Source organism: Microtus oregoni, unplaced genomic scaffold, assembly GCF_018167655.1.
Source record: "Microtus oregoni isolate MIOR12 unplaced genomic scaffold, Mior012 000091F_ref0000469, whole genome shotgun sequence".
Lineage (NCBI taxonomy): Eukaryota > Metazoa > Chordata > Mammalia > Rodentia > Cricetidae > Microtus > Microtus oregoni.
The window spans coordinates 312,513-329,083 of NW_024544600.1; the positions used below are offsets into that span (position 1 = coordinate 312,513).

Consider the following 16,571-nt stretch of genomic DNA (forward strand, 5'->3'; position numbering starts at 1 on the left):
TATATATATAGTTTTAATATATAAACAAACTTACAGAACGGAGGTTCCAGTGTGGAGCCGGTTTCCCAGGAGGCAGGAAAAAAGGGAGGGCGCAGCCTCCGCGCCTCGATTTATCCATCAACAAACGCCCGAGGAAAACCCCGTCCCCTAAAGGGGCTGACTTAACCCTACAACAGGCAACTCCTCTGGAGAGAAGGATACAGTCAATAGACAGACAGAATCTGTTGGCCTGCCGTGATAGGTTTGGAAGGAGGAATCTCTGAGATGCTTTTGTCCCCTACTTGGGACTGAAGTCAGACTAATAATGCTTTCAAAAAGAAAACATTGCAACTGAAAACACTTCAAATAGTAGTGGCCACTTGTACCCCTTTTTGTTTTGTGGTGTTGAGAATCAAACCCAAGACCCGAGCATACCAGGGGTTTTATTTCAGATAGCTATGTAGCCCAGGCTGGCCTTGAACTCAGGATCCTCCTGCCTCAGTCTCTTGAATGCTGAGATTAAAAATTCTGTTACCACATCCAGTGTGGCGTATCACATTTTATTTGAGTTTTGCATTTTGGAGACGGGATTTCTCTGTGTAACTTTGGCTGTCCTGGAACTTGCTCTGTAGACTCATTCTCACAGAGATCTGCCTGTCCCTGCCTCTGGGATTAAAGGTGTGCACCACCACTGCCTGGCTGGCTAGTCACATTTTAAAACCACTATCTTAGCGTTGAGCCTATGGAACTTTACTGCTGGCCTGTGGAAACAGGTACAAGGCACTCCATGGCAGAGGCCATCCCCAAGCCAAGCCCTGTCTTCTGGTTCATTGTTCTCCTGAGGTCCTTGAGGGGTCTGGGAGCCACTTGGTTGAACCCTTGCCTGGCTCTGGTGAAGGAAGGTCTGGGTATGGGAGAGCCCCCATCCAATTCCCAGGCTGACTGTTGACTGTGCTCCCCAGAAACGGTACCGAGCCGTGTATGACTACAGTGCCGCCGACGAGGACGAGGTCTCCTTCCAGGATGGGGACACCATCGTCAACGTGCAGCAGATCGATGACGGCTGGATGTACGGGACCGTGGAGCGCACCGGTGACACGGGGATGCTGCCAGCCAACTACGTGGAGGCCATCTGAGCCCTGCCTGTGCTACCCCACCCTCTGTTTTCAATGCATTCCATGGCATCACGTCTGTCCTGGAGCCTGACCCACCCACCCTTCAGTGTCTCTGTCTTAAGACCTGCAACTGCTTCCTCATCCCCACCCCTCCTCCGGCTTCTTTTGCCAACCCAAGCCTTGCTCTGCCACTCTGTCTCGGGCTCCTTCCTCCGGCAGATTTTCCCTTGGACCAACCGACTGATTGATTTTTCTCTCTGGATGGAATAGGCTGGGCACTCTGGGGAGGGCAGGATTGTTCTGGGGAGGGTGGGCTCACAAGGGTGGGCTGAGATGGGAGACCCGTTAAAGAGATCGGATAGGCTAGGCAGGCATAGTGGCATACAGCTTTAGTCCCAGCACTTGGGGGACAGAGACAGCCAGATCTCAGAGTTCAAGGCCAGTCTGGTTTACATCCTGAGTTCCAGGGCGACCTGAGCTATGTGGTGAGACCCTGTGTGGGGGAGGGGAGGATTGGTTAGCTTCCAGCTTCACTTCCTGCCTTCAGAACCCCTGGCCTAGCTCCCTTGGCACCCTACATCCTAGGGCTGGGATGAGCCCCATATTCCTCATACCTCCAGATGGGGTTCTGCACATTCCCCGGGGGTAGGTATTAGGCCTCATTTATGTTGGGACCAATGTGGTGAGTTTACCTTTCAGCTAGTCCGCCCTCCTGACCCTGTGTGTGTTCCTTCACACACTGAGTGTGCTGTCCTGCCCACACACACACCTAGGGTGGCCAAAGAACTCCTTGGGAAGCACAGCTTGGGTCAAGTTCTTGCCTTAGTTCTAGGGGCAGCAGCAGGAAGGAGGGAACAGGGTGTTCTCCCAAGGCCTGTTTGCTTCCCACCTCCCCCAGCCTCCAGGAACTCTCTTTATCTCCCTGGCCAGGAGCATGCTGTGAAGGGTAGAGCAAGGGATGCCTTTGGGACTTGAGTTAACTGAGCTCTTCCTTCCTGCTCCCCTGGGAAGAGGTCCCTGGGTCTCCTGTGGCCTTCCATCCCTGGAACAAGGCTGGGCTTGTAGCTCTGCGAAGCCAGAAAGTTAAAACAGTCTCCCGGCCACACGGGAGGCCCCATCCTTTCTCTCACTCTCTGGGGAGGTGTGAGAAGGCTTTCCTGTCCTAGTGTCTGAGGCTACAGAGTACAGTAGGACCAAGTCACCCACACTGTGGCATCTCCCTCGAGGTTCTCCTGTCCTTGGAGCCAGGGGGAGAGTCCAGGGCTCCACAACTGGTAGGCAGCACCATCTCTGGACCGGTGCTAAACTCAGGTTCCTCCTTTGCACCTGGGACCTGAGACAGTCCTCACGTGGCTTCATTCATCTCTCCTGGGTCTCCTGACTCTCATCTTCACTCTGAGTCTCGTATCCGGTCCCTGCACAGCACACAGACCCTGCTACAGATGAGGTTTGAACCTGAAGGCACTGGTCAGGTCAGCAATGTGGTCAGGACAACCTGCGAGGGCTTGCTAGATGAGCTAGTGACCACCCTCCTTCCTGGTCACCTTTCCTTCTGACCCTAACCTGGGTGAGCCGAAGCATCAGGAGCCCCCGGGGAGGCGTCAGCCAGTCCATTCCATTTCTTCTTGATCTCAAAGCACAATGCGGTTCCAGGGACCAGAGGTCAGGGACTCGCTCTCAGAGGGCCTGTGCTTGGGAGGTGCCCCCAGCCTGGTTCCAGTCAGCTGAGCCTCCTTCCCAACATGTCAAGCTAGCTGCTCTTCTATTGCCCTAGAAATGGGGGAGACTCTAACACGCCCGCAGAGGGAAGAAGAACTATCTATTGGTGCTGAGGGCCCCAGCTGGAGTCCATATTCTTTTTCCAGAAGCATCCACCCCTAGAAGAGCACAGGATCCCCAAACCCACGTCTCTTTCTTCAGAAACGTTTTTCAGCCAGTTAAAACCCAGGAAAAGAAAGGCACCTTGGCTAGACTGTGAACTTAACTTTTGTGGGCCAATCCTGCAATGCGAGAAGCCCTGTGGTGAGGGACTTGAACTCTCCCCACACCGCTTCCTGTTTTCCGCCCTCACGTCCCTCCAGGGAACATTTTCTTTGTTAATAGCTGGACACAAGATAAAAAGTACCACCCCACAAAGCCTGTATTTAAAAGGAAACAAGTGACCCTGTGAAATTTGCCTCTGTCCAACATTTCATCTGTGTGTGTGTGTGTGTGCCTGCGCGTGTGGTGTGTGTGTGTGTGTGTGTGAAGCCACCCACTCATCTTTTTTATGGGGTTGTCATCTTTCCTTGGTCTGTTTGGTCCCCTTCCTCCTGGCCTTGTGCTCGGGATCAGTTCTTTCTGGCCTGTAATGACTCTGAACATTGACTTGAACCACAAAGGGAATCTTTATCCTGGTGACGCAAATAAAAATCTAATTTTTACCTGCGACTGGGCTTTCTCTTTGGCTCTAAAAGTAACTTCTGTGTGTGTCCTGTCTGCTCCCCGACAGTGAGCCCAGGTACCCCTCAAAGAGGAGGACTGACCCAGAAACTAAAGGAGGGCTGGCTCTTCATCAGGCCTGCCTCCGCCTTGAGGATGTGGCCCCGCCCTCCAGTGTTTTCCGCCAGTGACGCCGAGGGAGACGTTCCAAGACCGGCTTTCCCTGCGCAAGGCTGGCTGGCATTCCCTGCTTTCTGAGACCCCTCATTCTGTCCCCCCTGTTAAGCATCTTCCTCCCTCCTAGCCAGGGTACTCAGGGTCTTTTGCTGAGCTCGTTCGAGTTCCTGGTGTCTGGCTATGGGAAGGAGCACTCGAGGCAGCCAGTGAGCTCAGCCCAGCGAGGCACAGTCTAGCCCAGTGTGTACCGCCGCCTCATTTGAAGTGTAAAATGCTAACAACTAGGACACTGCACAGTGCCGCAGAGCCTGGATAAACCTGGCAGGCAACACAAGGCAGTCTTCCCACTTTCCTACCTCCTCTCCCAGCCGTGTGATGTCCCCAGCCAGCTTGACCGCAGGCACTATAACCAGCCTCTTTGTTCAGTGGGTCTGGGAAGGGACCTGTGGTAGGCGATACAGCTCTCCTGGACCCCGGCTCCTGGTCATCAGCTACCTGTCCGGAGGCTTTGTGGGGAGAGGCATTTTCTACTGGGGCCACACAGGATTCCCTGGCCCCAGGGGAGCAGTAGATGAGAGGCAATGAGCTAAATGTCATCAGGGGAATGGCCAGACTGAACCCAGCAGAACAGGAGTCTGGGGAGTGCTCCAGGGGTGGGGAGTGCTCCAAGGGTGGGGAGTGCTCCAGGCAGTGCTGAGCTAACCCTCAAGGAGCTGTCAGCTTGTGGTTCCAAACAGCAGCAGAACAGCCTGCTCGCCTGGCGTCTATGTGCCTGTCTGCTCCAGGTTCCATCCTGGAAGCTTGACTTGTTACCTGCTGAACTGCCTGCTCAAGGAAGGCTCCTTTTCTGGGAGTGGCCTACGTTCTTGAGGCCTCCTGTTAAAAGGGATGACTAATATCTCAAAGCTTGGGCTCTACAAATAAAATATGTAGGCCTCAGAGGTGGCCTACAGGAAAATTTCCCTTTTATAATAAATAATAATAAACAGTTGGTGCACACAGCAGAAGTCAACAAAATATATATCACTGAGGTGTGGGGTTTTTTGTGGTTTTTTTCAGTGTACGTGTGTGTGCAAATGTGTATGTCTTTATACCACAGGGTGACATCACAGGACGATTTACAGGAGTTGGTTCTGTGTTTTCCACCATGTGGGGCACAGGGATCGAACTCAGGCCGTCAGACTTTGTGCAAGGCACCTTTGCTCTCTGAGCCCTTTTGTTGGTTCTGATGCTACTGATTTTTTTTTTTTTTTTTTTTTTTTTTTGGTTTTTCGAGACAGGGTTTCTCTGTAGCTTTGGTGCCGGTCCCGGAACTAGCTCTGTAGACCAGGCTGGCCTCGAACTCCCAGAGATCCGCCTGCCTCTGCCTCCCGAGTGCTGGGATTAAAGGCGTGCGCCGCCACCACCCGGCGATGCTACTGATTTTTAATAAGACACCATCTTTTCTCCTTCAGAAAAAGATTTTTGAAAGCCGGCTGTAATCTAACACTCAGGAGATTGAGAGGTGGAGGCTGGCAAATCCAATCAAGGCCAGCCTGGGCTACATGAGACTTTCTCAAAACAAAACAATAAAAAAAATGGGAAAAAAAACTCCAGTTAACTATGCATTTCTGGACACTCACTACCCAGGAGTGGGTGTGTGGGTTTCTCAGGGTCTTCTCTGAGGATGACCCTGGGCTAGCCTCTCTAAAGAGACAAAGAAAGCAAATACAGGTAATGACAGAACGCCATGTAACACAAAGGAGCCTAGGCTCTCGGCTCTCCCAGGCCAACAGTGCAAGCCAGTGTGAGGGGACTACGGATCTAGGCCAGGCCATGGTGGCGGCCCTGGTGGCTCATACCTCTAATACCAGCACTCAGGAGGATCTGCAAATCAAGTTCCGGGACAGCCAAGGACTGTTACACAGAGAAACCCTGTCTCGAAAAACCATAAGTAAATAAATAATAATAAATAAATTTAGAAATGAGAGCCTTGCTTTGAGTCCTGCCCCCTGTTGACAAACTGAAATATCTTAAACTCCTGACCACCTCTGAGCCCAGGCTATACAGACTTCAGACAGGTTGAAATTACCCCATGTGTGCAATACCCGGCACAGTGTAAAACTTGTGTTGGTGCCAGGGATGTTCCCTGAGACCACGTGAGTCCTTTGAACTAGCTGATGGCCCACACAACTGGTAACAATTTGTTTTTGAAATAAATTGCCAGAGGTGCGAGAGGGAGAAGGAAGGCCGGCAGGAGAATCCGATCCTCAGGGGTCTGAAGAGATTCTCCACTCAGCTCCCCGAGCTGCCCACTCAGTGCGGAAACTCTATCTAAATACAGATAGCGGTTCCACGCAAAGGGGCGGGGCTGGCTTCCTGGGAAAAAAACTGAACCTCTCCGGTTTTGCCTGGTCTAAAAGTAGCTGTTCCCTGGATACCCATCGTGGGCTTTGTGATTGGCTGACCGTGATGATGGAGGTGGAGAGTAAGCGGCTGATGGAGTTGCAGCATCCCTTAACCTCAGGTCCCCGGGAGGTGGGGGAGGGAACAGGAAGGGGGAGGGAATAGGAGCCATTTCTCTGCGCTGACCGACCTCCACGCTTGCAGCTCCCGTTTTCCCGGAACCCGGGCGGCTCCATTGCTTAGTAGTGCGCCATGCTGGATATTTTCATCCTCATGTTCTTTGCCATCATAGGCCTGGTGGTTCTGTCTTACATTATCTATCTGCTCTAGTGGCCTGGAGCTGCAGGGGCTGCGAGGCGAAGGATGGAGCCGAAGCGCCGAGCATCCTGCTTGCTGACGCACCGGTGGAGTTTTGCTTCTGGGCATTATTCGGGTATTGATTCAAAAACAAAATGAAAAGAGAGCTTGTCTTTGTATCTATTTCTCAGACACATTGAGGTAGCATTTCTTGGATCAGTCTGAAAAGAACAAGAAAGGCAAGGTTCCTTTGGGAACCAATTTAAACTGTGATTTCTTAAAATTAAAAATAAACTTCACAATGCACTGGGTTTGAGGGAGGGAGGGAGGGAGGTGTATGGAAGAGAGGGACTAGCATGTCCTAAGTTCCTCTTCCATTCGGACATTTTCTACTGGCAATGACTACAGTGCATCCTTATGGATGGGGCGCGGTGGTTTCCAAGTCTGCCCGCATAACTGCTTTCATTAACTATTAACTCACTAGTGATTCATTCCCACTCGAGAAACAATAGCGAATGACATTTCCTTGGGGTAAGGCCTGGGGGAGGTGCCCACTTTTCCCAGCTGTGGAATTTGATGTGGAGGGGTTTCCTGACCCGCTGAGCGCTTTCTTTCTGGGTTTCCCACAGCTCCGGTGTTCCGGCCAGCAAGAGGGCTCTGCCCAATAGCAGGACTGCTGAGGTCCTGGCTTCTTCCAGTGCGTCCATCCGGAGACGGCTAACCCTTGGCCAGCAGGGGCTCTGTGAGGCAGAGGGGCTCCTGGGGACATCAGGAGTTCAAGGACGCAACTGGCAGCTGATGCGTGTGTTTAAGCTGTAGACAGGGTGCACGGAAAATGTGGAAGGTTGAAACGCAGAACCAGTAAAGTCAGTGGAGAACTGCCCAACATTTCATGTGGGCAGCCTTTCCTTCGGTCTAAACGCAGTAACTGCACACGATGCCAAAATTTTCTGTCCTTTCTATCTTCACGAGCAGGCGTTCCCTTGTAAACTCAAGGGCACATTCAGCTTGTCTGTCTTATCAGCGTCTTTATAGATTGTACAGTCTGAGGTTGTGTGGTTTCCCTCGATCTCCAGCCTTCCCCCCCAAAACCCCTATCATTTGCAGTTTTTAAGATTTATCATTTTCTCCCTCCTGACCCCATATGTCCCCAGCTTCTTATTTGATGAGAGACGTGGTTGTGTAGTTCTTATTCTTTGTGGTTACCTATAAAGCATTGAAACAAATGTCTATACTAATTTAGGAAAATAAGTTTTACCCCTAAGGATGGGGTTTTAAAACTTTTTTTGATTGTTAAATGTTCTTTTGGTTTAAAAACAAAACAAAACTGTTTTCATATTTCCTTGTCCAGTTAGGGTTGGGGAAAAAAACCCATGTTTTAGGAAACAGTGGATTTGGCCCCCATCTGTGGTGTCTGTTATTCCCTTGGAGACCCCATCGTAATTGTTCCATATTGGTTTTCTTCTCTAGTGTAAGAATAAACAAGGAAAAAAGGATTAATTAAGAATTTCTTGTGATAGTATTTTGTCCAGTTGCTGAATTTATTTATTTGGGTTTTTGAGACAGGGTTTCTCTGTAGAGCTCTGGATGTCCTAGAACTGGCTCTGTAGACCAGGCTGGCCTCAAACCCACAACTGGAAAGATGACTCAGTGGTTAAGAGCACTGCCTGCCCTTCCAGAGGACTGGGGTTCAATTCCCAGCACCCACATGGCAGCTCACAACTGTCTGAAACTCTAAGATCTGACACCCTCACTCAGACATATATGCAGGCAAAACACAAATGCACATAAAATTTAAAAGTGTCTCACACCTTTAACCCCCCTTCTCGGGAGACAGAGGAGGGCAGGTCTTTGTGAGTTCAAGGCCAGCCTGGTCTACAGAGTGAGTTCCAGGACAACCAGGGAAACCCTGTCTCAAAATAAATAAATAAATTGAGAAGGAAAGCGAGATTAAGATTTGTTTAATTTTTTTTGTTTTGTTTTGTTTTTCGAGACAGGGTTTCTCTGTGGCTCTGGCGCCTGTCCTGGAACTAGCTCTTATGGACCAGGCTGGTCTTGAACTCACAGAGATCCACCTGCCTCTGCCTCCCGAGTGCTGAGATTAAAGGCGTGCGCCACCACTACCCGGTTTGAAATTTGTGTAATTTGTATCACAAGTTTGTATCTTAAATAATTTCCTGGACAAGACCGCACAAGGTGGAGAGCGAGCCTGTGGTCCTCCAGATGAGACAGGAGGACCGCTTAAGCAGCAAAGGAAGACCTCACCTCTTCCCATTTTTTACTTTTGCAGTGCTCAGGTCTGACCCCAGGGCTTCGTCCATTCTAGTCAAGCACTCTACCACTCCCCCAACTTCAGCCCAAGATCCTCACATCTTACAAGTAATGATGATAAAATGCAGGCAAGAAACGCTGCTGACCTTCAATATGACATTTAAACTTTAGGGCTTTAGTTCACTCCTAGACTGGAAAAGATTTTCTATCCTTTCTCATGTTAAAATTCTAAAACTCACAGAGCTGCATGGCTAGTCCCAGCACCCGGGAGGCAGAGGAGGCAGATCTCTGAGTTGAGCCCAGCCTGGTCTATGGAGTGAGTCCCAGGATAGCCAAGGCTACACAGAGAAACCTTGTCTTGAATTTTAGTACTTGGGAGGCAGAGGTAGGTGGATCTCTATGAATTCAAAATTAGCCTGGTCTACAAAGCAAGTTCCAGGACAGTCAGGACTGTTACACAAAAAAACCCTGTTTCAAAGAACAAAGAATAGATGGGCGGTGGTGGCGCAAGCTTTTAATCCTAGCACTAGGAGGCAGAGACAGGTAGAACTCTGTGAGTTCAAGGCCAACCTGGTCTAGAGCTAGTTCCAGGACAAGCTCTAAAACTGCAGTGAAACTCCGTCTCAAAAAACAACAAACAAAGCCGGGCGGTGGTGGCGCACGCCTTTAATCCCAGCACTTGGGAGGCAGAGGCAGGCGGATCTCTGTGAGTTCGAGACCAGCCTGGTTTACAAGAGCTAGTCCCAGGACAGGCTCCAAAATCACAGAGAAACCCTGTCTCAAAAAACAAAAAACAAACAAACAAAAAAAAAAACCAACAAACAAACAAAAAACCCAAAAAACAAATTTAAAACTTTTGGCTACACAATCTAAAGAAATGAGAGCACTTAGCGCAGTGTCCCTAGACTCATCCTTCCCCAAATGGTTTTGTTCCAGGCTGGCCTCAGACTCAATCCTCGTGCTGAAGTGACAAGGTGTGTGCCCACCTTAACACAGTACCTTATAATGAAAATGCAACTGCAAGATAAATTTGAGGAGGAAATCTACTTATTTATTGCAAATATTATGTCCGATAATTTGTCTGTGGTGTTAGCACATTACCAAATACAAACCTACGTGACCATGTGGATCTGAGACAAGAACCCCACAGATTCACCAATGTAATAAGTATGACATTAAACACTGATATATTTAGGGGTGACCTTCATGGGCACCTTGACCTTCCCCTTTCAACTATTTCTCTGACTTTAGCATAATTTTATTATTTCAAGCTCCAATTCCTTCCTTCCTCCCTCTCCTTCCTTACCTAACCTTTTTCTTGAGACGGGAGTTGGGAGGGGGGTCTTCTTATGTAGCCCAGGCTGGCTTCAAACTTGAAATCCTAACAGCCTCCACTCCCAAGAGCTGGGATTACAGGTCTGTACTACCACGCCCGGCCCAAACTACAATTTTCTACCAAGATAGCAGTTCTGTATCCTTACCTAAGCAAGTATCAAGATTGGAAGGAATCCAAAGTCCAGAGTTAATTACGGTGGTTAAACTTTTATGGTGTAGTCTCTAATCAAGCTCACTCTGAAGTTTTATGAAACCGAAGTTCTGCAGTCTGTATCAATATGAAACTGAAACACCTTGTCAGTAACTCAGTGGGAGGGCAGGGCTGATCTCTGTTATACACAAGGTGACATAAGTCTCTAGACATGGGCCCAACATAAGAACAGAAAGATTATCCTCTAATTTTTTTTTAATTTAACTTGTATGTAAGTGTTGCATGCCTGAGTGTATGTCTATGCACAATGTTCTGCTGGAGCCAGGGAGGTCAGAAGAGGGTGTCAGATCCCCTGGAACTGGAGTACAGATGGTTGTGAGCCACTATGTGGGTGCTGGGAACTGACTGAATTTGGGTCCTCTGCATGAGCAGTAAATGCCCCTAACCATTGGACCATCTCTCCAGTCCCAGACTAGCCTTTTTTTCAAATGCTGTTTATAAAATAAAACATCATAGCTGAAAAAAATAGTGTGTGTCTGTGTGTCCTCTCCTGACAGTATGTGCACGGGTACCACGGTCTGTATGTGGGAGTCTGTCCTCTCCTGACAGTATGTGGGTCTGTCTGTGTGTGCATGGGTACCACGGTCTGTATGTGGGAGCCTGTCCTCTCCTGACAGTATGTGGGTCTGTCTGTGTGTGCATGGGTACCACGGTCTGTATGTGGGAGTCTGTGCTCTCCTGACAGTATGTGGGTCTGTGTATGCATGGGTACCACGGTCTGTATGTGGGAGTCTGTCCTCTCCTGACAGTATGTGGGTCCAGAGGTTCAAACAGGTTGTCAGGTGTGACAGACGGGCACCTTTACCACTGAGATGTCTCATCAGTCTACTCCATAGTTTTAAGAAATAAACTTCGGCCATGCATGGTGGTGCACACCTTTAATCCCAGCTCTCGGGAGGCCTATGCAATCAGATTTTTGTGAGCTGGAGGACATCCTGGTCTACAAAGTGAGTTCCAAGACAGCCAAGACTACACAGAGAAACCATATCTAGAAGCCAAAGGAGAGAGAGAGAGAGAGAGAGAGAGAGAGAGAGAGAAAGAAAGAAAGAGAAAGAATTTCTACTTTGTGCCTACTCACTCATGCAATAAAACACTCAGGAATAACAATAGGTTTTTGTTGTGTTCTCTCTCTCTCTCTCTCTCTCTCTCTCTTTCTTAGACAAGGTCTCACTAAATAGCCCAGTGAGACTGGCCTCATCTTCTTCATCTTCCCGTTTCAAACTCCCCAGTGCTAAAATTGTTTTGTTATAATAAATTTACTTATTTTTAAAATTTCTTATATTGTTATCTTATGTATACAGGTGTTTTGCCTGCGTGTATGTCTGTGTACCACACGTGTGCCTGGTGCCCATGGAGCAAAGGTCAGAAGATAGTGTCTCCTAGAAATGTAGCTACGGACAATTGTGAGCTGACAAGTGGTATTAGGAATTGGACTCTGTCCTCTGCAAGAGCAGCTATTGCTTTTAATTGCTGAGCCAGCTCTCCAGCACTGATAAATTTATTTTTCCCATAGTGGCACATACCTTTAATCAGCAAGAAGCAGAGGCAGGTGGATGGTCTGTGAGTTTAAGGCCAGCCTGGTCTACAGAGTGAATTCCCAGGCCACATAGTGAGACCCTTATCTCAAAAACACAAATCAAAACAACATTTTATTTATATACAATACTTATTTATTATATATATACTTATTTTTATATAAATAAAATTTATATATATTTTATAATATAATATATAATAAATATTATATAATATTATACATAATAATATATTGTGTATATATATATTTTGAGACAGGGTCTCTCTATCCTGAAATTCATTTTGTACACCAGGCTGGCCTCAAACTCACAGACTATCCACCTGCCTCTGCCACCTGAGTGCTGGGGCTAAAGGTATGCACCACCACTATCCAGATAACATTTTATTTTATTTTTAAGATAGTTTCCAAACTCTGTCTAGGTCAGTCTCAAGCTTCTGGGTTTAAGTCATCTTCTTGCCTCTCCAATAATTAGAAAAAAGTAAACTTTTTTTTTTTTTTATTCTAGCTGTCTTAGAATCCATTATGTACTTTAGGCTGGCCTTGAATTTGTGACAATCCTCTTGCCTCAGACTCCCAAGTACTGGGATTACAGGCATAAACTACTACTATGTCTAGCTGGAGAATGCTATATTTCATATTTAAACTACATGTATATTGGCATTCTCAAGCACCATAAAATACTGAAATTTTTTATTAACATTCTTTTTCTTTATATGAATTCTTTATATGAATTCTTTAACTTTTTATTGTTGTTATTTTTGGTTTTATAAAACGGTTTCTCTGTAGCTTTGCAGCCTGTCCTAGAACTAGCTCTAGTAGACCAGATTGGCCTCAAACTCACAGAGATCCGCCTGCCTCTGCCTCCCTGAGTGCTGGGATTAAAGGTATGAGCCACCACTGCCTGGCTATTTAACTTTTTTTTATGTGCACTGGTGTGAAGGCTATCAGATCCCCTGGAACTGGAGTTACAAATGGTTGTGAGCTGCCATGTGGGTGCTGGGAACTGAACCCAGGTCCTCTGGAAGAGCAGCCAGTGCTCCTAACCGCTGAGTCATCTTTCCAGCTCCTAACACTAAAATTTTTATTTGTGTAATATAAAATTTTATATACATTTTACAGATTTCTGTTCCAGTGCCATCATGTCCAGAAAGATGGGAGTTAAATATGGCTCATGCCAATGCGGTAAAACGGATCTAAATCACTAAAAATTATGCTGAAAAAATTAAGATGACATAATCCTAAGAAATATTACACTAACTGTTTAACTTTGTTTTTTTTTTTTGAGGCAGGGTTTCTCTGTAGCTTTTTTTTTTTTAAAGATTTATTTATTTATAATGTACACACTGTTCTGCTGGCATTCCAGAAGAGGGCACCAGATCTCATTATAGATGGTTGTGAGCCACCATGTGGTTGCTGGGAATTGAACTCAGATCCTCTAGGAAGAGCAGCCAGTGCTCTTAACCTCTGAGCCATCTCTCCAGCCCTCTCTGTAGCTTTTGAGCCTGTCCTGGGACTTGTGCTATAGCCCAGGCTGGGCTCAAACTTGCAAAGATCCGCCTGTCTCTGCCTCCCGAGTGCTGGGATTAAAGGCGTGTGCCATCACCACCTGGCTCTACACTAATATTTTTTGATGAAAGTCTAGAAAGTGATATAATTTATTTTAGGAACATTTTTAAAAGGGTAAATTCTTTTTTTTAAAAAAAAATATTTCTTATAGTTTATTTAGTTTTTATGTGCATTGCTATGAAGTGTCAGATCCCCTGGAACTGGGTCTTCAGACAGTTGTGAGCTGCCATGTGGGTGCTGGGAATTGAACCCTGGTCCTCTGGAAGAGCAGTCAATGCCCTTAATCGCTGAGCCATCTCTCCAGCCCCTAAAAGGGTAAATTCTAAAAAAGTTAAATAAAGGAATGAAATGCTGCAAAGCCAGACACCTTCAATGTATTTTTCTGAGTATGTGAATTCAAACTGGAAGTTTATACTTGAAATGGGGCTGAAAACATTTATTAAATTTCAGAAGAGACCTTGCTTTTCAAAAAAGTTGTTTAAATTTAGCATTATTCAAAATTTAAAATCCTTTAACATATCATTTAAACTTGAAATTATAAATAACATTTTCCCTTAGAAACTTTAGCAGAGCTGAGGTGGAAACTGTCTATTTATTGAACTTGGCTTTTGTTAGGCCTAGAATCAATACTTCAAATATTTTTTTCTTAAAACCAGATTTAACTGTGTAGCCTTGGCTAGCCTGAAACTTGTTCTGTAGACCAGGCTGGCCTCAAACTCACAGAGATCCGCCTGCCTCTGCCTCCCAAGTGCTTGCACCACTATGCCCAACTAAAACACAGAAGGATCACTTAGCTATCTTGGGCAATGTCCTGGTTTGTCTCTGCCTCCATCCCACTGAAGGAAGGGATACAGACACACACTGAAATCTTGAAGTTTCAGGCAGTTACTGGTAACATACCATATTTACTTAGGGGTTTGGAAGTGGGTTAAACTGATAATTCTAATACCTCTGTTTTAGTAGCAATTGGAATGATGTTTGGAGATTTCTTTGAATTAAAAGAGAACAGTGTACAGTGTTCTCCTTACAGATTACTGCTCAGTTCATGAGAAATTGCTAGCAAATGAAGTTATTAATCTCTGGATGTTATACTATTAAGGATAAGATAGATACATTAGAACTGTCTGCTTCCCTGGGGCCTGCACTGTAGCCTAGGAGTAGAGTGGTATCGGGCACGCCTGAGGCCCTGAGCTCCCTCCTCAGCTCCTGAACAGAGCTTTCCTAGCATGTGCAAGGTGCTGGCTTCGGCTCCCACCCCAGCGTTTGAAAACAGGGCTGTTTGTTTTGTTTTGAGACAAGGTCTTGCTGTGGATGCAGTTCTGACTGGACTAAAACTTGGTGTGTACATCAGGTTGGCTTCAAATTAGCAGCAATCTTCCTGCCTCTGCCCCTTCCTCCCAAGTGCTGGGATTACAGGCACACAACCAGCTCTAAAATTCAGTTTTTAAAATCACTGTAGAGTTTAATTGATAGCTTAGTCAGGCAGTGGTGGCAGGAGCCTTTAGTTCCAGCACTCCGGAGGCAGAGGAGGAGCTCTGTGAGTTTGAGACCAGCCTGGTCTACATAGTTCCAGTCCAGCCAGAGCTACATAGTAAGACCCTGTCTAAAAACAGAGAGACAAAAATTAACAGCTTAAAGAAAGAGAAGTACATTTCAAGAAAGTTAATGACTAGAATAATAACAAACTCTGAACATAATCAAAATACTTCCAGTTTAAACTTAATTTTATTAAAATGAATAAGGAATTAAATAAAATTTAGCAAATACAATATTAGGTATCAAAAACATTTAACACAACACAGTTCTTTTGAGATAACAGTGCACACGGCTAGTGGACTGCTAATAAGATTTCCAGAACACACAGAGGCTGTCAAAGGCATGTTCAAACCTGCAATCATTTGATTGAGTACTATTTACATAAGGATGCTGACCTTGAGAATAATCCCACAAAGACGGTAGTGTTTATTTCTTAGACATAAAATTGTTCTGCCATTACACCTTCTCCTGGGCACCTCATGCTGGCTCTGCTCTCCAAAAGTGAGCAGACAAAGTCCTGAAAGGGCCACGGAGTCAGCCCAGGATAAGGAACTCAGAAGCAGCTGCTGAGGAGCCGTGCCGAACTTTGGCTGGATCCTACCAACTGCCACATACGACTGAGGGGACAGATGGTGTCATCCATAACAGTGTGAGAGAAATTTATAGGTTCACATGGTTAAAAGAGTCATCACAAGATATAAACTTCAGTTCTAAAATAGTTATGTTGTGTGTGCACCACCAACAACCAAGAGCAGTGTTGTGATGGAAAAGGAAAGCCCACTCTAGAAACCAAAGCCAAGGGGAGCCCTGGGAAAAGGAAAGGCGTGCTGGGAACCTGGGTCTCCAGTGATCGTGGAGACTGATGTGGTGTGGGAGAGACGGGAGACATTGTGTCTCTGGTGGAAAATGGGCACAGTGTTTTGTGGCCGTCCTAGTCTAGGCAGTCCTAGTGCTCTGGGCTCCTCACTCTCAAAGGCTCCATTATTTTGTGGTTAATTAGACGGCCTGTTACTTATCCCCCTGAACAAATGCTTCCTTCAGTTAACGTCCTCTTTAAAACTCAAAATCACTTTAGTTCTGATGATAAATGTACTCAGCAAAATCAACTGGATCACAATTGTGGAAATCACAAATTTGTTTCCAAATTTATTTTGTCTATTAACAATTACATGAAAAACTTGTCAATTTACTTTTTAGAGAGAGAAAAAAAAAGTGGTGGCGCACGCCTTTAATCTCAGCATTTGGGAGGCAGAGGCAGGAGGATCTCTGTGAGTTCGAGGCCAGCCTGGTCTACAAGAGCTAGTTCCAGGACAGGCTCCAAAACTACAGAGAAACCCTGTCTCAAAAAAACAAAAACAAAAACAAAACAAAACAAAAAAAAAAAGCTTCTTTGTAGCCGGGCGGTGGTGGCGCAAGCCTTTAATTTAATCTCAGCACTCGGGAGGCAGAGGCAGGTGGATCTCTGTGAGTTCGAGGCCAGCCTGGTCAACAAGAGCTAGTTCCAGGACAGGAACCAAAAAAAAAACAAAAAAAAAAAACAAAAAATAAAAGCTTCTTTGATAAAATTTCTAAAAACGACTTTGGTGAAAACTTATATGTCATTCAAGGAATTAAAGCAAACGTCATAATTACACATTTCTGTCTCTAAGAAAATAAAATTATCTTTTAGAAAAAGATTTATATTTATCCTGTGTGTACGGGTGTTTTGCCTAGATGGATGGATAGGTGGATGTGCACCATG

General features: G+C 46.2%; 1 protein-coding gene across 2 annotated transcripts in view; it reads left to right on the top strand.

Annotated features, from left to right (window-relative positions):
* LOC121442440 (LIM and SH3 domain protein 1) overlaps positions 1–3,524 on the top strand; it is a 39,150-nt gene extending 35,626 nt beyond the window's left edge. For both annotated transcript variants that reach the window (XM_041644005.1, XM_041644006.1), the window contains one exon: positions 942–3,524. In XM_041644005.1, coding sequence (XP_041499939.1) covers positions 942–1,115 — 174 coding nt within the window. In that variant the 3' untranslated portion in view covers positions 1,116–3,524. The remainder of the gene's footprint in view (positions 1–941) is intronic.
* The last annotated feature ends 13,047 nt before the right edge of the window (positions 3,525–16,571 follow it).